General features: G+C 39.2%; 1 protein-coding gene across 1 annotated transcript in view; it reads left to right on the plus strand.

The window, feature by feature from the left end:
* The first annotated feature begins 246 nt into the window (after positions 1–246).
* Positions 247–27609, plus strand: part of Ccnb3 (cyclin B3) — a 45321-nt gene continuing 17958 nt past the window's right edge. The window contains exons 1-6 of the mRNA XM_041646159.1: positions 247–273; positions 3238–3321; positions 10536–10645; positions 21638–21959; positions 22072–24645; positions 27197–27310. Of these exons, the coding sequence (XP_041502093.1) occupies positions 247–273; positions 3238–3321; positions 10536–10645; positions 21638–21959; positions 22072–24645; positions 27197–27310 (3231 nt within the window). The remainder of the gene's footprint in view (positions 274–3237; positions 3322–10535; positions 10646–21637; positions 21960–22071; positions 24646–27196; positions 27311–27609) is intronic.

Genomic DNA, 27609 nt, shown 5'->3' on the forward strand with positions numbered 1-27609 from the left:
CCAGCTCCAGCTCCAGCTCCAGGGTATCTGAAGCCCTCGTCTGGCTTCTGTGGGTACCCACATTTATGTGCACATACCCACATGCAGGAGCACACACATGCACATAATTAAAATAAATTTTGATACTGAAAAGATTGCTTGGATTTTTAGAGGGTGTGTTGCTTTTCCAGATGATCCATGTTCAATTTACAGCACCCGGGTGGGTCCGGGTGGGACAGGGTGGGACGTATATCTGTGTGAATGGAGATGACCGTGACTTTGTCACTTGTGTGGGTGAGACCACAGGGGGTTGTCCTCCCAGGGCACACATCTGAGCCTCAGCCTCATTGTGCATGTCTCATGGTCACATCTCCTCCTGCCTCTTGCTCATCCTCGCCTGAGCAACTTGCTTCGTGGAATCCCATGCCTCTGGTCTACATGGGCACATGTAGTCATGTGCCCATACCAAAGCATATGTAATACATATACATAATTAAAGTAGTAATAAATGTTTCAAAAAAGAATTAAAAATAAATATCCCTGGGTCCCATCCTGAAGATATTTAATTACGTATATGTCAATATTTCAAATGTGAAAAAACTGAAAACCAAGAAACAGCTAGTCCCAAACATGTTAGATATAGAATACTCAACCACTTTAAATTTTAAGAATGTACTGGTACACTTAAATTTTCCTGATTTAACATTGACATTCTGACCCTATTGTGTGCTATATTCATCACCATATATTTTAACAAGAGTTATATTAACAGTCGTAAATTTACATTGAGTTTCTTGAAGCAGACAGCATTAGGCCTTATGCTTTCTTTGACTGTGCCTGTGCTTTTCTGTGTTCAACCTCTAGCACTGCAGACTCTGGTGTTCTGTGCAGTGTTGGGAGCAGTGAACCCCCAGATCCTGAAACAACTTGTTTTCCCCTCATCTGAGTGCCTACAGCTGCTCTGAGCACGAGGCCCTCAGAAGTTCCTGATGGCAGGAGGGTGATTGCTGGTGGGTTTGGCTGGGGCGTGGCTATCAGTTAAGGATCCCTATATAAGCTGCCCTGGAACACAATAAAGGGGGCATTCTTGGGGCATTCCTGTTTCAAGGATGATCTGTGTCTCTGTCTGTGTGTGTTTGTGTGTTTCAATCTCCAGCCCCTTGCCCAGCTGGGGAAATGTATGACGGTGCATAGATGGGCATCGTTTCTATTAATTTTTACTTTGAGTAAAATGATTTTCATGGAGGGAATCATGGATTTTTCTCATGTTAACTTATCAGAAAAGATTTAATACCTTGATTGAGCTTTCATTTGTATCAAATGTTCTGATTGTAGTTATGACATTGTATGTTTTCTTTTATGGCTATTATTTTTTCCAACCCCAACTTTCTTTGGCCACACTTTGTAAGGATGAGTTTTATTGAGTTCAGTATCCATTGTTAATTTTATATGGAGGAGATAATTTCTAACAGTAATACTAAGTAAGAACTAGAAGATAAACTGACAATTTAAAAAAAAAGCTTGAAAGAAAAGTACTGTTTTATTATTTGCTAATTATTTGTACTAGGATTATTTATCACAAATAAGATAAAGATGAGTGGTTTACTTTTTAACTGAAGTAATTCTTAGCTCCCCTAGACTTGCAGTCTTTTTCTGGAATAGTGTGTTGTGTCATGAATACAATTATCCAAGGTTTTGAGCACTTATAGCATCATATACTGTTAATGATGTAGCTAGCACAAAGCAAGTGGTCCTATCCCAGTGTTCTGTTTAATAATTGTAAGAAATTTCTTCTATGGGTAAGACGGAGTTTGTTCTTAGAATTTTAAGAGAGAAATCTGACATTTGAGAGATATTCACCAAATAGGAACTGTTAAAGGAGAGAAAAAATTGCTGCAAGAATAATTTCTCTCAACTTCTAACTCCATATTTAAGGGGACACCCACACAACAGGGGCTTCCTCCTGGACCCGGGATTAGGCACAAACCACACCCAAACAAACACCTGTTTTCACAGAGAGATCCCTAATTAAGCAGGGAAGAGAAGTTAAAAAGTGGCTGCTTTCTGACTCAGGCAGAAAAGAGCAGCAAATGGCCTTGCAGGTGGAATTTTAAGAGGAGAAGAAGGGGAGGTCTGTGTTACAAGGGCCAGGACACTGTGGTAAAGGAGATAGGGATGAGGGAGAAGGGGAAGGGCACAAGGGAAAGGGAGAAGGAGTATTTGTCTCAGAGGACAAAGGACTGCCTCTGGACAGAGGGGAGACAGACATGGCACATAGGCAAAAGGTGGTTTATAAAGGTAAAGGAGGAAAGCCCGTGTTAGGATGAGGTATTTAATTGAGCGTGTTAATTAGGTGAGCCAAAGGGGACTTTTGATTGCTGTACTTTGGTAGGCCTCAGGAGGAGGAAGTGGCCAAATAAGGGAATAGACCTCGGTGGCTAGCTTTAGGAAAATAATCAAATAGATATAGCAAGGTAGAGGGAATGGGGATTAGGGCAAGGCCTGCAGAGTCACACGTTCAAGTGGGCTGGTGCCCCTTCACTTGTAGACTAGAACTACATGGTTTTAAAGTGATATTTCTTTCTATTTACAATTTATACAGACTAAAAAATGTATTTTATTATAGAAAATTTACTTATGATATACAGGACTCTGGGTTTCATCTTTAGCACAGTTATAGCAAAACACTTTCAAAAGTATGTTCTCTTTTGTAATCCATAAAGTCTCTGTAATTTGGGTTATCATTCTAATTTCATTGATAAGAAAATTGAGTCTCACAGATTGAATGACTCTTCCAAGGTCAATATGTAGTAGAGAGCTGATTGTACACTATTGTCCTTATTGAATAAATATTAAACAAGTGCATTTAGTATAAGAGGCACTTACTTGGTTTATTTAACTAACTTACCTGGAGGTAGCCCTTTTGAAAGAATCACTTAGTAGTGTTGATAGTTAAACTTGAATTGTATAACCATAACTTCGGGAAGAGAAAGAGAATAAATTAGGTTCACCAAGCTGTTTTACCCATTTTGAAATTTGTGCTGAGGCTCATCTAGTCTCTTCGTCGTTTGTCCCTATCATCAAAGACTATATTCTTCAGTGACTGTAAACATCTTCAGGTACCCAAAATAAACTTTCATTGTACATCATAAGATTTAGTATACATATTGTGGAGTTTATTCAAGCCCTGAATATGACCTAAAGTTCCAAAGGGATTATATACACTTGGCCATGCTCTTTTGCCTCTTATTTTTACAGAGTGAGGAGGATGACTATACAACATTTTCACCTTCATCTCCAGACACAGAAAAAAAGAGATCAGCTTTTGAAGACCTCACTAATGTGAGTATGCTATTCCCATTCTTTTCTGTAGTTTTACATATTTTTACATAAAATTACATGTTTACATAAAATACATATTTTTTATCTTTATCTTGAGCAATCTTTCTTGTTTACCAGCAGACCTTGACACTCTCAGAATGTTGACAGCAGAATTTATTTGGACATACAGTGACACAATTTCACAAACTATAGAAGCTCTTTTTACTGGAACATACCATTTAGGTCAATTTATATGTTCCCTGGAGACATTAAGCAGTGACTAGTATATGAATTGTAAATAACTATCAAAACTATGGGAGATTATGTTTACCTAAGATCCAGAGATGGCTCCCTCGACTTTGGAAATGTTATAATAGAATAATCGTAGTTCAGAGTAGCTTTACAAATTCAAGCACTATAAGAGTTTTGGGTAAGACCATTTTTTCTTTTCTGTAAAGTTGACCTCACCCATCACTTCTGTATCCCAGGATTTAAATTCTATAATTAGCCTAGTCATAGTGACAATCAAAATTACCTCATGTCTATCAAACTTCAAAGGGTCAGACCTGTAGCTGCAGACTGGTGGAGCCAGCCATCAATACCCATCACAGAGATATGAGGGGGATAACTTACTGGAGGAAATGGGAAGTATGGACCAAACGGCCTCCATAGCAATTAAAATGAGTCTTGTCCACTGTTGCATGAGTTCTAATTGGTCTTAATAATAAAAACCTGGAGCCAGATATCAAGGTAAATGCTGGAAGATTAGAGAGAGGAAGGAGCAAGCCACAGCTAACTCTTACCTTGCTAACTCCCCAGCCGAAAAAGGGCCAAACTACTGTCTCCTCCCACTTTATATTCCTCTCTCTGCCCAGCCATATCACTTTCTGTCTGTACAGACCTCCAGACCTTTATGGTTAACTAGTGGCTAGCTCTGTCTTTTGATCTTCAAGCAAGCTTTATATTTGTTAGAATATAAACAATATATACCCACAGCCCACTATCTAACCAGTTACCCTAGGCTCCTCCATGGTAATTTTGATGATTTTGTTGGGGGCTAAGATCCCAGGGCATTACCAGTTTTCAGCCACCAGGCCCAGAAAACCTGAGAGATCTTCCAGCGGAGGAGGAGCTTGGAGGACTAACCTACTTTGATGAGACAAAGGGAGACAGTGTCCTGCATGTCCACAGATTGGGGAGGGTTCTGGCGGAGGGTGAAGTGAGGTGCCATTCTTCATCCAGTGACTGGTGTTGCCACATTTGAACCAGGTTTTGGGTGAAGTCTGCTGGTGCCCAGTTTTTTTAGAAGTGGCCTCAGGGCTGCTTCCACAAGCAGTTATTTCCATCTATCATTGGAAGCTTTTGGGGTCTTTCTTGCTCCCTCCTTTCATTAAACACCTTAAATGCCATGTTTAGCAGATCTCTGGGAGGTTTGAGGACCATTTAAAAAATTTTAAATTTATTTTAAACTTGATTTCAGTTACTTGTTTCAGGCTTAACTTTGACAATATATATACAGAAGATTATATAATGGGAGATAAAAATTGGTTTCTCCCTCCATGCTTGTGATTGTAAACAAATTACGTTTGTGTTTAGCATGACTACAAACATGGTTTTGAGCGCATTAAAGAATTTGATCATTGGGCTGGAGAGATGGCTCAATGGTTAAGAGCACTGTCTGCTCTTCCAGAGGTCCTGAGTTCAATTCTCAGCAACCATATGGTGGCTCACAACCATCTGTAATGAGATCTGGCATATATGCAGGCAGAATACTATATACATAATAAAAATTAAAAAAAGAATTTGATCATTTATAAGGTGATTGATCATTAATTTGTATGTTTTAATTATCTTTGACAGTTTACAATATGTATATTTTATAAGATTAGGATTTCATAATCTTTTCTTTATCAAGTTTTAGCTTTAAAATTTATAACATTTTAAAATGAAGGTCCTTTAGTATGAAAATAAACTTTAAACAATAAATACATTTCAAAGAGAGACTAAGAACCTTGTTTTCCTGATCCTTTTATAATGTATATTTACAAAATATTGCAGTTTTTTTATGACATGGTTTTTCTAAATAGCTAAAGCCTAACAAAGTTAGCAAAGAGATAAGTGATTAGATGTATGTTTTAAATCAGTTTCTGTTAAACTGAATAGACCATTATACTCTTAGAAAATTATAAACCTTAATCATCAAACATATGTTGTTCCTAAATCATATTTTCTGTAACTCTAGTTCATGGTTTTGTCCTCATGTGTTGTTTTCCACTCTTAGGACAAAAATCATCATACAAAGTTCATCCTTAGCTGGGTGATGGTGGTGCACGCCTTTAATACTGGAACTTTGGAGGCAGAGGGATCTCTGAGTTCAAGGCTAGCCTGGTCTACAGAACAAGTTCCAGGACAGCCAGGGTTACATAGAGAAACCCTGTCTCAAAAAAAATCCTAAAAGATTCATCCTTATGCAAAATATCTTAGAACCTGGTGTTGCCTCCTTAACCTAAGGAAAATAAAATAAAAACAAACCATCTTGGAGGCCTGGTATTGCCTCCTTAGTCTAATTTAAAAATCAATTTTCCTAAATAAAAGTTGAGTCTAAGTAACATCTGTGGTATGGTATAGCAAATTAAGAATACCTATACATAGATTTTTAATTACCAACCCTTTTTGTTACAAGATTTAAGATACCTTTTGCTCTGCTGGGATTTTACAGACTTTTAAAACCATACTCCCAATGATCTTACAGATCCCAGGACAAAGAAAGCTTACATTTCTGCAGAAGCTTCAAAGATATCCATGACTTTGCAGAACATTTTAAACAAAACCAAGAAGGGGGGAGTGGTATTCGAGAGCTAAACATGTGATTACATTTAACCATATTAATTTTATAAATAAAGTTCTCTTGAGTAAAACATTTAAATACCATGGGATAAACAACAGTAACATCTGCTGAATATAGTTTTTTTTTAGCTATTCTCAAGCACATAGTATCTCTTTCCTGGTCTGTCCTGTTGTGGTTCTTTTCCCTGTCACAGGGTCAGAGGGCAGCCTGACCCAGGACAGGCAGGCCTTGGAGACAAACATGCTTGTCTAAAGTGTGCGGGCCAAATCCCATTCCCACAGCCAGCTTTTTAGTAGAGTAAAACAGCATGTGAAACTATTTCAATATTACCCATACCCCAAAGGCATTTGCATCTCTGTAACACTGAACCCAGTGATCAGAAGGAGAGAGGAGAGGGGGAAACAAAGAAGATTTAGAGATAAATTATTTCAGACCATCTGCTTGTTCCATGGTAGAAATTGTCACAGTCTGTGAGAATTTAGAAATCCAGTGTGCCATTTTCTTGCCATTGAGACTGGTATCCTGTTAAATAATGGCTCTAGGAATTTGGCTGAAACAAGGTAGGTACACAAATTAGAAAAGCGGTCTGTCTTAGTTTAACTTCCCTTGGTCCTTTTCATTCAGAATCCCTAATGGGAATGTGTGGAATGGGACAATGTAGTTGTTTTTTTCTCTTTGCTCTTTGGGGGCTCACTGCTCAACTCCCAAATAAATACATGGAGACTTATAGTTAGTATTATTCCAAGCTACTTCCAGCTGGTTGGGGGCACTGATAATCTTATGGGGACCTAAAGAAAATTCAGAATTATCAAGTACTGACTGGAGTATCCAGTGAGTCTTGATCACCTCAGGCAGCAGTCTTGAATCTGTTTTGGATGTAGAACTCTGATATCGGGCCATCTGTTCCTACCAGAGATTTCTCAGGTGGTCTTCCTTGATCAAACCTGATTTTTCTTAACTCAGAACGAACCCACAGCCTCTCATTTCCTGTGTAAACAAAAGCAAAATCTCTTCTCCAAAGTAACATACTTTTTTACTTCAATTTTGAAGTCAAGGTATTTTCAAAATACCTATCTTAGATTAATTCAGCAGCATTTATAAGCAAATATCTTTTAGCAGCTGTTGCTCCTTCCTCAGCACTCAAACAATTCAAAAAGAGAATAATAGCATATAGTATCAAAATTCTCTGTGTATTTTTCATCTTTATGTGGCTTTACTTTAACCTCTGTTTCTTTTATTTTTACTTTTAACTTTTGGCTTTTTGAGACAGGTTCTCTGTGTATCTTTGTCCTGGAATTCACTCTATAGATCAGGCTGTCCTTGAACTCACAGAGGTCCCTCTGTCTCTGCCACCCCAGTGCTGGGATTAAAGGTGTCTGCCACCACAACTTGAATTTACAGATGTCTGTCTGCCTCTGCCTCTCAGGCATTGGGATTAAAGGTGTGTACCACCACACCCAACTACTCTTGTTTTTTTTTTAAAGACTTTAACCTTTAGCCTGTATATATTTTTAACACACTGTAAACCATTTAGAGGTGTTTTTCTTCTCTGAATCTATCTTTACTGTATATCTCTCTCTTTTTCTGACCACATGAGTCTTTAACTAACTAAGCAATATGGGTAGGATTAAAGCCATGGCTTTGCCGGCTGGATCCAGCCCATTCCTTAGCTTTCTGCTATTCCAGCCTTGTGGCTGAGGTACAGGCCAGAGCCGTGTTTATTGCCACAACTCTACAGTGTTTCAAGGTCCCTGACAGCAAACAAGCTGCAGCATTCTGCTCACAGACCACACTCAGTCGGACTGCTTGCCTGAAAGAGTCAGAGTTTGCCCTGGCAGGACAGCCCAGAAAGCTGGCATTTTAAAACGGCGCAGCTTTTTTTTCCTGCTATGGCTGAAACCCGAAAAGCATATGGTCAGCTTTTCTTCAACACTATTTAAGTGTTTCTTGGCAGGACCTCTAAAAAGAGCTGCAAGGTTTTGCAACTAAAGCTGAGTCAGGAAGCCTCTCTTAGATGAGAGTGCTTGCTTGCCTCTAGCAAGCAGAGCAGACCCAAGAAATTTCTGCTACCAAGAAAACATGCTTTACTCTGTTCTTTCCCAAGCTTTATCAGGCTTTTTGTGGATGCAGTTATCCATGTGGGTGCCATTCTGAAGATGGATGCCCCAACAGTACAAAAGAACTTTAGGTGACTGTACAGGTAGTGAGATGTCTCTGTCATTTCTGGAGTTTTGGAAGTTGCTTACTTCTTGTTTACTTAGGTAATATTATATCCTTCTGGAGTCTTTGATGGAGTTGAAGAATGGTTAGTTATAGATTTCCTTTGTTATGATTAAGATAAAATAGAAATATTGTAACTGTAATTCTTGCTTTTTAACTGTCTTGCTATATGTAATTTTACTATGTTAAAGCCTTTTTTTGTTTAAACAGAAAAAGGGGAAATGGAGTAGAAGGGTTTTCTGTCTATGTGTTACTTTCATCGGTTAAATAAAGAAACTGCCTAGGCCTTTTGATAGGACAGCAGCTTAGATAGGTGGAGTAGACAGAACTGGGAGAAAGAAAGCAGAGTCAGGGAGATGCCATGGCTCTTCTCTCTGAGACAGATGTAGGTTAGGCTCATCCCAGTAAGCCACAGTAATGTGGTGATATACAGATTATTAGAAATGGGTTAATTAAGATGTGAGAGTTAGCCAAGAAGAGGCTGGATATAATGGGCCAGGCAGTGTTTAAATGAATATAGTTTCCTTGTAATTATTTTGGGAAAAGCTAGCAGGAAGCAGGGCAGCTGGAAGCAGACTGCTGCTCTTTTTACAACAGTGTATAGGTGTTTCATTTTCATGGTTATGTGGTGCCTACAGAGGCCAGAAGAGGTCACATACCCTGGAACTGAAGTTCAAACAGTATGAGCTGCCATGTGGGTGCTGAGGATCTAACCCAGGTGCTCTGGAGAGCAACATATGTTTTTACTCACTAATCCATCTCTCCAGCCCCAACATTAGAAATTCATTATGTACAGTTCTAGAAGCTAGGAAATCCAAAATGAAGATGCCAGTAGATTTGGCATTGGGTTGGGGACTATTCCTCATAGATGCTATTTTCTATCTGTGTCCTCGTATAGTAGAAAGGCAAGAAAATTCCCTTTGGTATCACAAATAAGGGCACTAATCCCAGATCATCAAGACATTTACTCAACATTGTAATGCAGCAGTTTCAAAGCAGCACTTTCATATTTATGTCACAAAACAAAGCTAATAAACAGTGTTTCATATTTATTCACTATATCCATTCCTTGGATATCCATCCTGACTGAGGATATACAGTCAAGTAATGTACTTATAAATTACTTAGATTAGTTGATTCTTGTATTTTTTTGTTTTTTCATTTAATGTAATTATAATAATAGTATTTATTTGAAATATAATTAGGCTCATTTGTAGATGGAAGTTTCTGTCCTGCCTGGTCCCACAGCCATTCAGTCCTAAATAAACTCATTAATACAAGAGTCTTATATTTATAAACTGTTTGGCCTGTTGCTCAGACTTATTATTAAGTAGCTCTTACAACTCAAATTAACTCATAATTCTTATATATGTTCAACCATGTGGCTTGGTACCTTTTCTCAGTCAGGCATTCACATCTTACTTCCTCTGAATGCATCTGCTTCTCTGCCTATCCTCTTCCTAGAATTTTTCTAGTCTTGTTGCTCCACCTATATTTCCTGCCTGGCTACTGGCCAATAGGGGTTTTATTAAACCAATTTGAGTGACAAATCTTTACTGTGTACAAGAGCATTATCCCACAGCACTTATTTTAAAGGTATAACCTTTAAGTTGACTTTTTATTGACATTATTCAGATTAATGATTTCTCCTACTGTTTAATAGAGTAGTCAAGATTAGTGAAGGGCATATTCTTGAGAGACAAATATTAAATAAATACCACTTGACAAAATAGAATGGTGGTATTTTAAGTAGATGTGTCTTAAAGATCTAGCCTGAGTAGCTAGTTGTTCTTGGCAAAACTAGACAATAAAATTAGTTGTATTTCTTGTGTCCTCTATGCATTTTAAGTCAAAACATAAGACAAACTAAACTATCTTGTTAGTTATTCATGAGCCAGTATGCCTGGCATGGAAATTAAAATTGTGTCCTACATCTCTTGGGAACACTTGGGGCTGCTATTTTTTATGTGTACCAGTATTATTGTACTTATTGTAGCTCCCACTGTGGTTGGTTGGTCCGGTGCCATATGTTTTATGAAAATTTTAGGTTTTGACTTCTGCGAATATCCAAATAAGCTGTCTAGGATGGTGAACCTGCCTTGAGTTTCTTATAAAAATCAATTATTGGATGATATGTGATTCTCTTAATTTGCTGTCTTTTTTGTAGACTTCTCAAAGTCAAACTGTGCAGTCAAAGAAGGAAGATGATACAGAGCATAGGAGCCATGCTTCCAAGAGGACAAGCAAGGGAGCTGCTAAAATTTCTCTGAGAAAAAGGTAAGATTCAACTGGCGTTGTCTCATATTATAAAGGAGAGACTGTGACATCATTTTCTCTCCATTAAGAATATTTTTAGTGAGGCACATTGGTGACTACCACATTACCTCTTGGTGCTGGTGGAAGACCATCTGTGGTTGATGGAGTTATAGGCCTCTTCTCTCTTTCTTTTTCCATGGATTGTGTGTGTTAGTGCATAAATTGAAAATGCTATCATCATTGCAGAATTGATTAAAATCACATATTTGATTTAGCCCCTGTTTGAGATAGTCTCTGTGGGGGGAGCATGGAATCAGCGTAACTTTTCCTGAAATCTAAGCAGCTAGCTAATAGCACATAAGTTCACTTATACAATTAGAAACTTTGGGAGATATTCCTCTTGCTACTGGAGGGAAATTACTATCTCCTTGCACCCCAAACCTGTGTCTTCCAGCTATTAGAGGTTTTACAGCTAGATTAGAAAAAATAATTTACTCTTAGGAAAGCTTTGACTCAAAGAACATTGAAAAGTTACTGTGAGGCCTTTCTACATTTTCTTCTCAGTCCTTCTTAATGTAGCTAGCAATAAAAATTTATTAAACACATATCTCTACTCCTGACTTTATACAATGTATGTTGTTTTGTTTATACTTCCAGGACAGAGTTTATTTATCAACTTTTCTTTGAAACTTGGGTTTTACTATGTTGCCCACACTGGCCTTGAAATCATGATCCTCCTGCTTCAGCCTCTCATATGTTGGCAATGCCACACTTGTTTGTTTGTTTGTTACTTTACAGAAAAAGTGTTGACTCCTTCCTATCAGAATTATTTGTTCTTGCTCTCTCCTAAATCTTCAAATGTAGTTGGGAACTTACAGTTATCATTTCACTGTTTTTTTTTAATTTTATTTTTTAAGTAAACATACAAAGTAATAAGATTTCCTATGGTTTATTTATGCCTATGCGAGTATATTTTGGTCTAATTCATCATCCTTACCCATTACCTTCCTTTGTGTCTCATGTGGTTTCAGGCTGCTTCTTTCCCTAACCAAGTAGGTCTCCCCTTCTGCTTTCATGTCACATGTATCTATTACCCTTTCTTTCCTTCCCTCTCCTTTAAGTGTTTCTCTTTATTCTAATTGCATCTTTAGGGCTTGACAAATATGGACTTAATTAAATTAGACAGAGGACTGAAACAGAGCTACGCATAACTTCTAATGAGTAAGGTAAAAAGTTGGACATTCCAGAAATTAACCAGCATAACACATGGGCACATTGTCATTTAACCAGTAGGGAGAAATAAAACTAAAAGATTCACATTTATTCTTACTTAGTTTGTGGCTTAAATTAAATTCCTTGGGTGTGCCTACTATATTTGACCTAAATTCATTATGTCATTTTCTTTTGACTATCTTTTAGTATTTCAACTTTACCAGGAAACAAACATTCTTCGTTTTCTTCAGGGGCTAGTGGAACAGACCCAATAATGATACTAGAATGAGTAATACCTACCATTTGCTGAGACTTCACTATAATCACATAGCATTCTATGTCTTTAATTTTTTTATTTTAAGTAGAATATAATTATATCATTTCCTTCTTTCTCTCCCCAAAACCTTTCTATGCTCCACCTTTTCTTAAATTCATATCCTATTTTTCTTTGATTAGTATTGTTACATATACGCTGAACCCATTTAGTGTTGCTTATGTGTATGTAGTTTGAGGGCTGACCACTTGGTATTGGATAACCAATTAGGGGGCTCATCTCTGAGAAAGACAAATTCTTCCTCTCTCAGTGGTTAGTAATTGCCTGTAGTTCTTTGTGTAGGAGTGGGGCTTGTGAGATTCCCCTTCCACATTCGCATGTCTGTTGGCATTGCCATCGTTCAGGTTTTGTTGAGGCAGCCACACTGTTGAGATTTCATGGACACAGATTTCCTGTCATTTCTAGGAGACACATCTCACAGCAGCTTTCCTGGTCCTCTGTCTCTTACAGTCTTTCCTTCCCTCCTCCCACAATATTCCCCAAACCTTATGTGCAGGATATACAGCTTTGTGCTATATATATCAGCTGGGGGTAGGCACCCTGTGATCATTTGATTTCTGCATCTTGACCATTTATGGTTTTCTCTGATGCTGTCCACATGCTGCAAAGAGAAGCTTCTTAGATGAAAGGTGATAATTACACTGATCTGTGGGCATAAGGATAAGTTTTAGAGTGCAGTTAGGAATTATGCCAGTCTAGTAAAGCAGCATAGGTTCTTAGGTTCTTCTCTAAGATCAGTAACCTCACTAGCTCTGGGAAGTTGGCTGGCTTTCCAGTAGCAGACATTATGTTCTCCCTGTTGAAGGGCCTTAAGTCTAATTAGACAGCTGTTGCTTACCATGAAGATAGGACTGTCACTATTGTACTTTTAGGGATCTCGTGCCATGCTGGTTGTTGTTTTGGTTTACAGAAATCCTAGCTGGGTAGACTGTTGGGTGCTTCCCTCCTTTGGCAGTTTTCATGACACTTTTTAGTACCAGGAAAGCTAGACATGGGGAAGAAAGCTTTCAGTTCAGGCCCAGCTTGAATCCTTCCTTCAAGTCTTTGTCCAAGGTATGTGGTGTCTTCAGTGTAATGATTATTAAAAATTGCTGTGGATCCCCGAGTAGCTTGCTGCAGGATCCCCTGCAGGCAGGGGGCAGCAGGTCCTGAGAGCAGCCAGTCCCAGGCAGGACTGGGGCATGAGACCACACAACAGGTCTCCAAAGGTGGTTGGTCCCTGGCAGCATTCCCAGTGCTAGCCATGTGGGCAGCAGGCAGGTGAGAGACAGACAGATAGGCACACCATGCAGAGTGAAGTTGGACATTTATTAGATGGGTTATGGAGGGGAAGAGAAGAGAAAGGGGGAGAAGAGGAGAGAAGGGGGGAAGGGGAGAGAGAGAGGCAGAAGCTGACTCCTCTAGAGGAAGATGGAGAAGAGAGACCAAGGCTGCAAGCAGTGAAGGGTGGGCGTGGCTTGCCTCTTAAAGAGACAAAACAACGATTACATTCCCATCTCTTTTTTATAATACAAAGGCACCACAGGTTAAAGGAATTGGGGCAGCAGATTCTCAAGGCTTCTTCCTGCTTATTTGTGGGTGTCATCTTTGGGGGGAACCTGAGAAGGCTGGGTTCTGGTCACATCCTAGCATAGTTGTTCTCTTTGCTCCTGTCCAGTGTTTGTGGTATGAAAATGTCTGGTGTCTCTTACACCTATTTAAGATATTGGCAGAACAGAGGACAAAGTTAAGGGAAAAAATTTTTTTAGGATTAGGGAATTGAGGGGATGTATCTGACCTGTTTAAGGTGGATCCTTCAATTCAGCTCCCTGGAACTCACAAGAATTCTTTGAGTTTGTGAAAACGGAAGTTTTACACATACACATTGTATAAACAGTGGCATGTTTATGTCAGAATGACTGTGACAGATTATTTTTTGCACAATGAAAATATTTTTAAGACTATGGAAGGCAGCATGAGAAAGAAGTTTGATAACTTGTATTTGCCCTCATACCTTTATAACTTACAGGTCTTGTATTTATATTTTACTGAAATTTGTTTGGTGAGGTTGTCCTTTTAAACTGATAGAACCTCTCAGCTGTCAAACTGCATCAGAGATCTTTGAGAAGGATAAAATTTTACCTGAGTTACTTATTTAAAAAATGACAGAGAATTTACTTGGTTGGCACCAAGAGCTACTCCTCCGGGTCCTCCATGGCTGCTGAAGGTCGCATTTGCCTTGTGCTGTTCAGTGCAGGGCCTGCCAGGCTCTAGAAGATCCTGTGGGCTGAGAAATCTGTAGGAAGACAAGCCTACCTTGACCTGAGCAGCTAGGCTGTCAGTTTCAGTGATTCTGTCCATGTCAGGCGATCTTTAGTTTAGATAAAAAGCAGTTTTTTCCCAGTGGTCAGCACTTGGCAGTTGCAGTGAATTGCAGATGGATGTTTTTCTGTGACCATTTGTGTTGAAGGAGCAGCGGGCTGTGTTCCTGCCACCCAGTTCCCGGCCGCCTGGCTAGCTTATGACCCGAAATAACAACACACAAAATTGTATTCTTTTAAACACTGCTTGGCCCATTATATCTAGCCTCTTCTTAGCTAACTCTCATATCTTGCTTAACCCATATTTAGTAATCTGTGTAGAACTCCTAAGTAGTGGCTTACCGGAAAGAATTCTAGTATATGTCCATCCTGGGCTGGAGCTTCATCACGTCTGCCCCAGAGAGGAGAGGCATGGCGTCTGGCTCACTTCCCTTCTTCCCAACATTCTGTTCTGTCTACTCCACCTACCTAATTTTCTGACCTATCAGACCAAGCAGTTTTCTTTATTGATTAACCAATGAAACAACAGATTGACAAATGACCTTCCCACATCACATTTGTCTTCTATCTTCTTTGAAGGAAATAGAGTGCTGCTGCTAGAAGCCAACCTGTCTCTTTTTTTTTATGAAAAGTTTTTAATGATTAAATATCTAAATGCCATATTCCCCAGATCTCTGAGCAGTTGAGTGCTGTTTATCAGGTACAGATACAGTATAGAATCTGCCTGGAGAGCTGGGTCTAAGTTTGACCATACTGGCTCTCAACTTAACAGGTAAGGTTTACACTCATAAAAAGACAGAAAGAAGAAAAATCTGTTTGCAATAAAAGGTTAATGGCAGAACTAACAATAGCAGAGAACAGCTTAATATATTCTAAATGAGGGTTGGATTAAATATAAAGTATTTTTGCAAGAAACTTAAAAGTACATACCAGTTTAAAACATGAGACTTATTGTTTTTGTAGTCTGAACTGAGATGCAATGAACAATTATAACATTAAACACAGGTGCATTTAAGTTACATGTATGAACACACAGAGAGTGAACAGGAATTGGGCAAAGTGGATGCTCTTGGTGGGCCCTACCAAAGGCATGCCACTGAACAAAACACATGCAACTAAGCCAATAAGAGGAATTTAATGAAAACTGGGGGACAAGGCAGGGTATACTTCAGTAAAGATGGGAGAACCTGGTCACCTGACCTGGCTTGGCAGTAAGGTCACCCATGTAACAGAGTTAACACTGGAGAACCAGGCAGGGAATACCTCAGTAAAGATGGTGGAACTTAGTTACCTGACCTCTCTCTCAGCCAAGATGGTGGTGAAGTCACCTGACCCCAGTCAAAATGGCAGTGGTCACATGTTGTATGAAAAAGCCACAATTTTTGAGCTGAAGGGATTTTAAGCTTAATAAGTAGAAACCTAGAGGCGTGATCCACCCTGTTGCTGAGCTGCCATGCCAAAAGCCACAGAGGGGACCAAAAGGCTAGAACTGAAAAAGCTGCACCATGCCACAAGCCAAGGTTGGGAGCAAAAAGCTGAAATTGAATAAAGCCGCCTGGTGGATCCGACCAACCTTGTTGGCAGCAGTAATCATGGCAGGGTCTGTTTGCCTGTGTGCTGAAGTAGTTAGAAAGCTCCCACTGACAGTAGTCAGAAAGCTCCCATAAAAGTGGAGCTGGCAAGACACCAGCGGAGTGAGGGTAACAGCTAAAGAAGTAGGCTTGGGGGTTTTGGGCCTCTAAAAGGCTTCCATCTCAGGGGAGACAGACATAGATGGCTTGCTACTTAGCTGAAATTGTGAAAACCTGCCAAACACCACAAGGTTTATAATGGGACATGTCCCCCTATAGGCAGGGTGCAAATCGGTATGAACACTGCAGGACCCATGGCCGGGCGTCCCCTGACCCCAGGTGGGGTGCTATGGCCTGGCTGGATCTGGTCGGGGTGACTCAGAAGCCAGAGAGGCCAGAGGCCATTCCAAGCAACCTTTTACGGGAAGGGAAAAAAAGAAAAAAGAAAAGAAAAGAAATGGAAAAAGAAGAATCTGAGGGACTTGGGCCCCAGTCTAGCACGAGCAGACTGACCCCCCAGGTCAGTCCAAACACAGTTTTAGCTAAGAGAAGCATAGCAGAATGGGGGAAACTCAGCAATCGAAGCTGGTGGTGTGAGTAGAAATCACACTGTAGAAATCTCACTCAGGCATATGGAACATGTGGTTGTGGAGAAAGAAAAATACCTGGTTAAGGATCCTGACCCTGGGAAGGGGTTTAAGTCAGGAGAGCTTCCTGAGTCTTGTGGCACTAATGTAATGATTATTAAAAATTGCTGTGGATCCCCGAGTAGCTTGCTGTGGGATCCCCTGCAGGCAGGGGGTAGTGGGTCCCGAGAGCATCCCGTCCCAGGCACGAGACCACACGGCAGGTCTCCGAAGGTGGCTGGTCCCAAGTGGCTAGCCATGTGGGTGGTGGGCAGATGAGAGACAGACAGATAGGCACACCATGCAGAGTGAAGTTGAACATTTATTAGGTGGGTTATAGGGAGAAGATGGAAGTGTGGAGAGTCAGAAGCTGCCTCCTCCAGACAAAGATGGAGAAGAGAGACCAAGGCTGCAAGCAGAGAGGGAATGGGCATAGCTTATCTCTTAAAGAGACAGAAAAACCATTACATTCAGCAATAGGGACTTACCATCAACCTCTGGTAGGCAGCTAAGGGTAAGAGCAATAGCTTATATTGTTTGGGGGCATCTCTGCAACTACCCTGACTAACATCTTGAAAGAAGGTTTCTCATACCTGGTTCTGTGTGGGTTTGTGGTTGTTGTTAGATAGTCTACAGCTTTTTCATGGAGGAGGGGAACATCATTAGCCCAAGTGGCATAACTTTAAGTAAATAGAAATTTTAGGTAAATATAAAATAATATGACTCCTCAAGGCTTTTGTAAATATCCTTAGTGGCATTTGCCTCTCTTCCCCCTTTCTCTTCTGTATTGATCTCCTTCTCCACTCCCAAACTCAAGACCCCTACCCATTTTTCCTTTATCTCCTTCATATCACCTGTATCCTGATATTCCCCTCTTTAACCTCACCACCAATGGGATTTTCTCCCTTTTGTTTCTGTGGTTACTTCAGGTTATATATCACATCTGATTATTTAGAGACACGAAGCACAGATGATAGAAAAGATACAGCATTGTTCTTTATGTGTCTGAGATACCTCAATCATCATAATATTTTCCAGTCTTGTCCATTTACTTTCAAATTTTCTGTACCATTATATACATGTACTATATTTTCATCATTCATTCATTTGTTGAAAGGCATTTAAGTTGCTTGTATTTCCTACTTATTGTGAACTGAGGACAACAAACATAACTGAGAAAGATCTGTGCAGTAGAATGTTGAGTCCTTTGGACAAAGGAGTGGTGTAACTGGGTTATATGGTGTACTTATTCTTAACTTTTTAAAGATTCTCTATACTGATTTATATATTGGCTTTTCTAGTTTACATTCCTATCAATAATGAATGAGGGTTCCTCTTTCTCCACATTTAACCAGAATTTATTGTCAGATGTTTTTTTATTTATCTTAGCCTTTCTGACTAGGATGGGACGAAATCTCCAAGTTTTTTAATTTGTATTCCCCTAATTGCTACAGATGAAGAACCCTTTTGGAGATATTTCTTAGCTAATTTTTTTACTTGAGAACCCTTTATTTGTATCTTGACTTTTTTTTTTAGCTCTTTATGTATTCTGGATATTAATACTCTGTCAAATGTGGAGCTGATAGAGTGTCTGCTGCTCTGTTAGCCTTATCTTTCCTTGATTGTTTCATTAGCTGTGCAAAAGCCTTAAGTTTTATAAAGTTCTACTTTTCAATTGTTAGTTTTAATTCCTGAGCAAATGTAGTCCTATTTAGAAAGTCATTTCCTACCTCTATATCTTATAAGGTACAGCATATGTTTCTTTTAGCAGTTTTAGGTTTCAAACTGAAGCCGTTGGTATACTTGGGTCTAATTTTTGTTCAGTGTGATAGATATAGGTCTAATTTTATTTTTCTTCATGTGGGCATCCAGTTTTTCCCGAGCCATTTTCTTGAAGATGCAATGTATAATTTTGGCCTTTTTGTCTAATACCAAATGACTCTAATAGCATGTACTCATGTTTGGGTTTTCTGTTTTGTTCCACTGATCTACATGTCACTTTTTGTGCCAGTACCATATTATTTGTAGCACTGTAGCTGTACAATAGATCTTCATATCTGGAATGATAAGTTCTCTAATCTTTATGTATTGTCCTGAAATCTCGCTTAACTTATCTATTAGTTATCACTTTTGTGTTAATAATTTTGATAATTTGTTTCTAATAGGGATATCTTTATTTAATTTGATATATAATTGTCTTAGCTAGGATACTGGTAAAATAAGAGTTGGTCAATATTGCCATTGTGACCAATGTTAGGGGGAAGTCATTATTCTGTCACTATTAAATATGATAACTTTAGAGTTTATATTTGTCTTTTATCAGGTTCAAGAATCTCATTTCCTCTTTTAAATGTATTTTTGAGAATTTAATGCATAAGTGCACCATATCTGCATCTTTTGTAGCCTTTCTCTCCTATCAAAGTCCTTATGAATCCCATCTTCCCAACCATCTAGAATCATGATCTTTTTATTTGTCTTTCTGTTATCTATCTATCTATCCATATAATCATTGGTCCATCCATCTGTCCATATGTCTTCTCTCAGTCTGTGACTATTGGTCAGTCTATCTTTCCCTATGTTTGTCTAGATAAACACACACATAAACACACACAAACAATTGTACACAAAAACCTTTTGATTCCAATTAGTGTTTGCTCTTTCCTTTAATTTTTTTCACATTTGCACAAGTATGTATGTATGTGTGTATATACTCATCCCAGGGATCGAACTCAGGTCATCAGGCTGAGAAGCAAGCACCTTTACCTGCTTAGCCATCTTGCCAGCTCAAGAATCTCATTTCTATTTACAGTTTGCGGAATGGTTTTTATTATGAAAAAGTGTTGAGTTTTGTCAAATGATTTTTATGGGTCTATTGATAATAATATCATTGTTTTTGTACTAGTAGTACAGTATATTTGAATTTTGGATGTTAAAATAACTTTGCACTACTAGGGTATCTACTTGATTATGATGGATCATCCTTTAAAATGCATTTTTGTATTTATTATTCTAGTATTTTGTTGGGGATTTTTACATCTATAGCCATAAAAGGTAATAGTTTATAGTTTTCTTGTCCTGCAATACTATTGTTCTTTGGGTGTCATAATACCTCTGCCCTTAAAGTGTGAGTTGGAAACTTGTTTCCACCTTTCTTATTTTTTAAGAGAGTTTATGAGGAACTGGTTTTCATCTCTCTTTAAGTTTTTTTTTTAGAATTCACCAGGGAAGCCATCTGAGCCTGAACTCTTTTTTTGTGGTTAGTTTATTTAGTTGCTAATTCAATTCCTTTACGTGATAGAAGTCTAATTAAGTTTTTATTTTCTTCTTTAATGAACTTTGATAGTTTATAACTTTCTACAAATTTATTCATTTTATCTAAATTATATAATTCCAGTGATCTGTTATGTAATTCTTTTGAGCTGTTCTTAACATTCCTCTAAGTGTCATTAGCATACTATTTTGTCAAATCTTCACAACAAGCTTATTAAAGAGATATTACTTTTATCTTCATATTATAGGTAGGAAACCTAAAACACTGAATTAATTTGCCCAAGATTACCTAGGTTCTAAATGAGGATACAGGATTTGAATCTTGACAAACTAGCTCCTGACAATGTATGTTCTTATTGTACCTAGATTATCTGAAGACCTGGAGATAACTTCTAAATGTCCTCATCAGGAAAGCCTGTTTTTGTTTTATTTTGTTTTTTTGAGACAGGTTTCTCTGTTTAACAGCCCTAACTGTCCTGGAACTCACTCTGTAGGCCAGGCTGGCCTTGAACCCACAGAGATCCACCTACCTCTGCCTCCCGAGTGCTGGGATTAAAAGGCATGTGCCACCACTTCCCAGCATGAAAACCTGTTTTGTCAAACAGAATCTTATAAGATATTTCCTTTTAATTAATTGTTATCTTTTATAATACAGTTGTTTAAAAAATGATTCTAGAGCTATTACCTCTTTGTAACTTTAAAAGGTGTCAACACCTTCAAGACAAACAATATCTAGGAGTTTACTTTCTAACTCTTCCTACACCGGTGGTTTGCAGCCTTCCTAATGCCGTGACAATTTAATACAGTTCCTCATGTTGTGGGCACCCCTAACCATGCAATTGTTTTGTTGCTACTCTATAACTGTAATTTTGTTACTGTTATGAATAATAATGTAAATATCTGTGTTTTCTGATGGTCTTAGGTGCCCCCTGTCAAATGATTGTTGAGTTGAGAATCACTGCCCTACACCCTAGAATCCTGTTTCATGTGAATTGAATTGTATGATATGTAATCTTTGGAGGCATTTATATCTGGTGTTCAGGATGGTGGTTTTACCTCCCTTTAGTTCTTATTTTTACTTGTATTCTTTGAATGACTTGATTATGCTGAGTTAATCACTGTCATTAATCATGAAGCCCTATTCAAAGCAGAGCTTTAGATCTGACATCCGTGACATGTTTCTGTTTTGATCTTACTATTCCCTTCTTTGAGAAAACATCTTCTGAATACTCCTTGGCACAGAGAATGTTGTTAGATATCATCAATGTTAATTACAAGCTTTCATCTCTCATTAGCCTTCAAACAAAAATAATTTCAACCTGCATTTTGTCAAAGGCATGGTGCTGACAGACAAAGAGAAATAACTGTTTCTAGTGAGAGTGATCAATGTGTGTGCAGGTAACTCATCCAATAAGTATTATAATAGAAACTTTGTACATGAATAATGATAGTAAATCATATGTGAGAAAATATGACATGGATCTTATGGGAAAAGTAGAAAAGTGTAGGAGTGTAGGCATAGAAAATATATGGTGTGCTACTGACTTGATTTCGTATGGTGTGCATCTTTTTGTTATCCTCTGTGCTATCTTGGGGTTGAATGTCTTTGTCTTTCTTTAGTTAATGGGGCAGCAGAATGGAATGATGTGTGAGGATTTAGGAGTTGCATTCTTCTTACCCACACTTTGTTTCCTTTACAGTTCCAAGGTTGGACTTGTCACCTCACTGTCAAATGTGGGGAAACAGTTTATTCTGGATATACCCAACAAGTCTAAAACACTAACTACTAAGGAACCATCTGTCTTTCAAAAGACATTAGTTTTAAATAAGGAACCTGCTACGAAGGAGACAAGACTTTTGAAGAAGACATTACAGAGCCGTGCATGCCATCAGAAGACATTTCTAGTGGAGAAGCCACTAATCTTGCTGGAGGAGAGTGAAGACTACAATGAGTTTGATGCAGAGCCCATGATGACTTCTAAAAGGAAGAAGAAGCCAGAAGAAGCAGACATCACTGAGAAGGTAGTATCCTTAGGGAATCAGATATTTTTTTGTGATAAGTATTTTCAGAAATGCATCTTCACCAGAAGGTATTGTTTAGGAAAGACTAAAATTCTCCTATTTATTTTCATAGATGATTGATTTAAAGATGCCTTTCATCAGGAAGTTGACTGTCACCTTGAGTCCATTGCCTTTAAAGAATAAATATATTATACAAGAAGAGAAGTATACTGTTCAGGGGAAGAGTTTAGTCAGGAAGAAATCATTAGGATTAAAGGTGCCAGCTACTAGAGAGAAGTCAGTAATTGGAAAGCCATTTTTTAAGAAAAAGAATCCTACCACTGAAATGAAGTCTTTGTTACAGGAGCCATCTTTACTGCAAGAGAAATGGAACGTTCAAGGGGAGGCAAGCATCTTGAAGAAGCCACGGGTGTTGCAAGAGAATACAAATAATAAAGATGACGCTTTAGCAGAGCCAGTTACTTCTAAGAGGAAACATAGTACCAAAGAAGCAACCCACACAAAAAAGCTATCCTCTTTTAAAAATAACCGTGACACTCAGGGGAAAGGCACCCGTGAACATGAGCCATTGTCCTATAAGAACTCCAACACCAAGAAAGATTCGCATTTCCAGGGGCCGTCTGTATTGCCAGGCAAGTGCACTGCTCACGTGAAGGTATCGGCTGTGGAACAGTCCTTGGCTGTGCCAAAGCCTACCACTGAGGAAGAGGTGCAGCATATTCATGTAGCTCCAGCTTTGAAGAAGTGCCGGAGCATGGAAGAGGCCACTTACTTGAAGAAGCCTTCACCTTTAAAGAAGAAGCAGTGTCTCAGTAAAAGGAGATGTTTGTTCAATAGCCCTGTAGTACAAGAGCCAGTCACAAGTGAGCCACTGTCCTTCAAGACGTCTACCACTAAGAAAGAACCCCCTTTCCAGGGGCCATCTGCATTGCAAAAGAGGCACAGTAGTCCTGAGGTATTGTCCAAGTCGAAGAAGCTCTATGGTCCACAAAAGCGGCATATTAAGGAGAAGTCACATGTTCAGTTAGCATCAGCTTTTAAGGAACCAGCCTCCACTCTGAAGCCTTTAACTTCAGAGATGCAGCAGACTTTTACTCAAGGGACAGTGTTCCATTTTCTAAACCCACGAGTACTATTGACAGACATTTCAAGAGCAGGGTCACTAAGAAAGGAGCCACCGCCCTTTAAGAAAGGAAATACAGCTTTACCGAAAAAAAAGTGTGCTACTCATATAATCCCCCTCTGGCCAGCACAGTCAGAATGGCTGGAAAAAATTGATGAAACTAGGAACTTTCTCTCTAAAAAGCCTGGATCACTTAGGAATGAAACCATAACTAGGTTCCAACAGAATCCATCTTCATCGCATGAAAAATATTCCATTCCTCAGAAACCACCCCCTGCAATGCCATCTGTCTCAGAGGAGAAGACCACCAGTCAAGAAGGGGCATATAGTAATGAATCAGTGACTTTAAATGATGACAAGGAACTCTTCTCTCCAGAGCTATTTTCTCCTTATAGTTCTGCTGATGAAGATACATTGAAATTCCAGAAGTCTTTGGACTTTCAAGAAAAGACTGATAGAAAAAATGGCACACACACAAACCTGCCTGCCTCCCAGGACAATGTTTCCGATGAAGAGTTGTTTTTAAGAAAGCTCTTTTGTAAGGACAGATACCCTTCCTCTGTGGAATCGAGCCAAGAGAAGGCTGCTGCTCTAGAGCAGGAGTTTGTCTTAAGAAAAGTGTTGGATGAGAGCAGCAGTGGTGACAATAACGAGTCTCTTAGTCATCAGCCACCGTGCTTTCAAAACTACTCCAACACTAAGGAAGAGGCCTCGGAGGAACCTTTAAACATTCCAGAGAAGATGGCTGTCTGTATGGAGTCAACGATTACACAAGGTAATTCTATTAAAGAGGCTGCCATCAAGATACACACCACTGACACAGAAACTCAGTCCAAAAAGTTCTTGACCTTGCAGGAGACAACCAGCATTGAGGAGGAAACTCTAAAAGAGCTCATAGCTTCACAGGAGAAGCCCAGAGCTGAGTTGGTGACTGTTCTGAAGGAGCTACTAGTCGTTGTGAAGAATCCCAGTGTAGAGAAGATAACCTTGACCTCTCAGGAGAAACAACTCAGTAATGTAGAGGATCTCTTGAATGAAGTATTGGAATTGGTGGAGAAACCTACTGCGAAAGAATCTACTCTGGAGGAGCCCTTGGTCTTGCAGGAGAACCCTAGCACTAAAACAGAGGCTAGCCTGAAGGAAGCATTGGCCTTGAAAGAGAATCCCAGCCCTGAGAAGGCAAGCTGCAAGGAGTCTTTGACCTTTGATCATAAGGCTGACATTGAGAAGGATGATGTAACCAGAAAGACACTAACTGTTGAGGAGTCCACAGTGACACTAGCATTGAATGAGGGACTCACTGCTGCAGACCAATTGTCCTTCTCAGGTCTACCACCTTTGGAAGACACTACTGTTATTGACGGCGAGGATTTTTCCAAATCATTCCTTATCTTTCCACCTGAGACTAACCCTAATGTGTCCAGCAATGCTTTAGCATCCAAACCAGACAATTCCAGTGCTGCCATGCCCTGTGTAGAAAACTTCGGTCCTCTCATGAGTTCTAGTCCATATGACTCTGACTCATATGACTCTCAGTCAACTCAGGGCATAAGACTTCCTGAGGTATTTACTTCTCTATTTCCTTAAATTAGATACGGTATTTTATCTAATTTAGGTAAGGTGCCTTATATAATTTGAGAAAAACTATCTTTTTGAAAGATAGTTTTTTATTTGGTGTTGGATATTTTTTTTTTGATTTTTCGAGACAGGGTTTCTCTGTAGCTTTTTGGTTCCTGTCCTAGAACTAGCTCTTGTAGACCAGGCTGGCCCCGAACTCACAGAGATCCGCCTGTCTCTGCCTCCTGAGTGCTGGGATTAAAGGCGTGCGCCACCACCGCCCGGCTGGTGTTGGATATTGAAACTAGGGCAAAGCATAAGTTCACAGCCCTAACCCCCAAAGGGATTATTTAAGAAATATTCTAATAAAGTGTATGTGTGTGTATGTGTCTGTCTGCCTGTCTATGCATGTGAGCTCACTTGCCTGTATAAGCCAGAAGCATTGAAAACACCTCGAGTTGGAGTTATAGTCAGTTGTGAGCTGCCAAGAATGGGTGCTGGGAACTGAACTCGGGTTCTTTGCAAGAGCAGTGGGTGCTTTTAACCACTGAGCCATCATTCAAATACCTCAAAAGTCTTCTTTTTATGTGCTGCTTAAGCAGCTAAGCAGTGTTGTACTGTGTTGGGAAAGGAGCCTCCACTCAGTGAGAGATGATATTTCTTTGATTACCTTCTGATTTTATTTAATGAGAGGTAATACATAATCTATTTCTCATCTTTCATACCCTGAGGTTTCTCACGAAATGGGAAAAATTACTGGGCGCTTTGAAATTCTCCTCTTATATCAAATTGATATTGTAGAATATCTTTAATTTCCAATTTTATAGTTATGAAGCTTATCAGTAAGAAAGTATTTATGCTTATTAAGACCAAGAATATTGAAATATATATCCCAAGGAGGGAAATATTTAAGTTATAAATTATAAGAAAGAAAGTTGATGGAGAAACATCCCCTATTTAGAAGCAAAGCAACTTAGATAAAGGTTTAGATGCAGGAAAAAAGCTACTAAGATGAGGCAGAGCAGATCAAAGTATTGGGGCATAACATGAGATGTTAGAAAGCAGTTGACATAGCAGAAATAACAAAGTAAAACTGTCATAAGAGAGGCTTGCATTGGGGCTAGAGAGTTGGTTCAATAGTTAAGAATACTTGCTGCTTCTGTAGAGGACTCAAGTTTGGTTCCCAGCACCTACATGGCTTCTTCAACTGAATTAGATCTTCCAGGGAGATCTAATGCCTTCTGGCCTCCACAGACACTGCATGTACATGGTGCACATACACAGCATTCAGGCAAAACACCCAGATATAAAATAAATAAAAGAGAGACTCAAAGCCATATGTAAATAGAACAGGCATATACTAGGCAAATATTGATTGCTGGACAGTATGCAGATTGTAGGGCTAAGACATGATCTTTAATAGTCCAAAACACTTGAAACTTGGGGAACAATGGTAGAAGACAGTGAAGCAAAATGAGTATGTATGAACTAAGCTTTCTTTTAACTCTTTCCTAATGTCCTTTAGCTAATTTCTTCTTCTTTTTAAAAATTATTTATTATTATTATTATTTCTACCCTAACTGCTGTCTCCTCTCCCTTCTTTCCTCCCAGTTTCTGCCCCCACCCTCCCTATGCCCCCTCATCCACTCCTCCTCAGTTTCTATTCAGAAAATGTCAGGCCTCCCAAGAATATCAACCAGACATGTTATATCATGTTGCATGTCAACTAGGCACCTTGTCTCCTGTTGAGGCTGAACAAGGCAACACAGTAGAAAGGAAGGGTCCCAAAAGCAGGCAAAAGAGTCAGAGACAGCCCCTGCTTCCACTGTTAGGAGTCCCACAAGAAGACCAAGGTACACAACTGTAACATGTGCAGAGGGCCTAGGTCAGACCCACACAGGCTCCCTGGTTGTTGGTTCAGTCTCTGTGAGCCCAGGTTAGTTGATTCTGTGGGTTCTCTTGTGATGTCCTTGATCCCTCTGGCTCCCATAATCCTTCCTCCACTCTTCTGCAGGATTTCCCCCCAGCTCTGCCTAGTGTTTGGCTGTGAATCTCTGCTTCTGTTTCCATTAGTTGCTGGGTGAAGCCTCTCTGATGACAACTGGGCTAGGCACCAATCTACGAGTATAGCAGAATATAGTTAGGCGTCATTACATTGACATTTTTTCTAGTCATGTTTGATTCTAGAGGCCACCCAGCCTCTTGGTCCTGGCACTCAGGGCAGTATCAGGGGTGGGTTCCCTCTCATGGCATGGGTCTCAGGCTGAACCAGTCACTGGTTAGTCACTCCCACAATTTCTGTGCCATCTTTACTCCAGCACATCTTGTAGGCAGGGATGAAGGAGAGAATTTTTTAAGCTAAAATTGGTATAGAGTAAAAATGCACAAATCATTAATACAAACAAATACATTAACATGCACAAAACATTTTCACTATCTACCCCTAGAAAGTTCCCTCTGACCCTTTTTAGTCTCCTGCCAAAATAATCATGGTTGAATGCCTGATAGATGGAACCATAGAACATGTGCTCAAAATGATTGTCTTTTCTTCTAATAGATAATAACACTGGATGACAGTGACTCATTGGAAAGGATTGAAAGGGAAGACAGGAATCCCGCATGCAACTCTGTATATATCAAGGAAATCTTCTCTTACTTGAAGAAGAGAGAGGTAGGTCTGTAGGCTGCTGGAGGTGGACAGTGATTTCTTTTTCTCTTTTCCTTCAGAATATAAATTGAAGTGGGGGCTGATAATGATGTTGAAAATGACAATATCTGTGAATAACATCTATTGGTAGCTTATTGTAAGTTGATCATTACAGTAAAGAATTTGTACACATCATCTTAACTCTTCTAAAATTTCTTGATGGTACAGATTATTATCTCCTTTTAAAAATTTAAGAGAAACAACTCAGAGTCATCCATATTACATAGTAGAATTGAAATAGAAACAAATGTCTGATTACCATG

The sequence above is a fragment of the Microtus oregoni genome, unplaced genomic scaffold (genome assembly GCF_018167655.1).
Source record: "Microtus oregoni isolate MIOR12 unplaced genomic scaffold, Mior012 000121F_001, whole genome shotgun sequence".
Lineage (NCBI taxonomy): Eukaryota > Metazoa > Chordata > Mammalia > Rodentia > Cricetidae > Microtus > Microtus oregoni.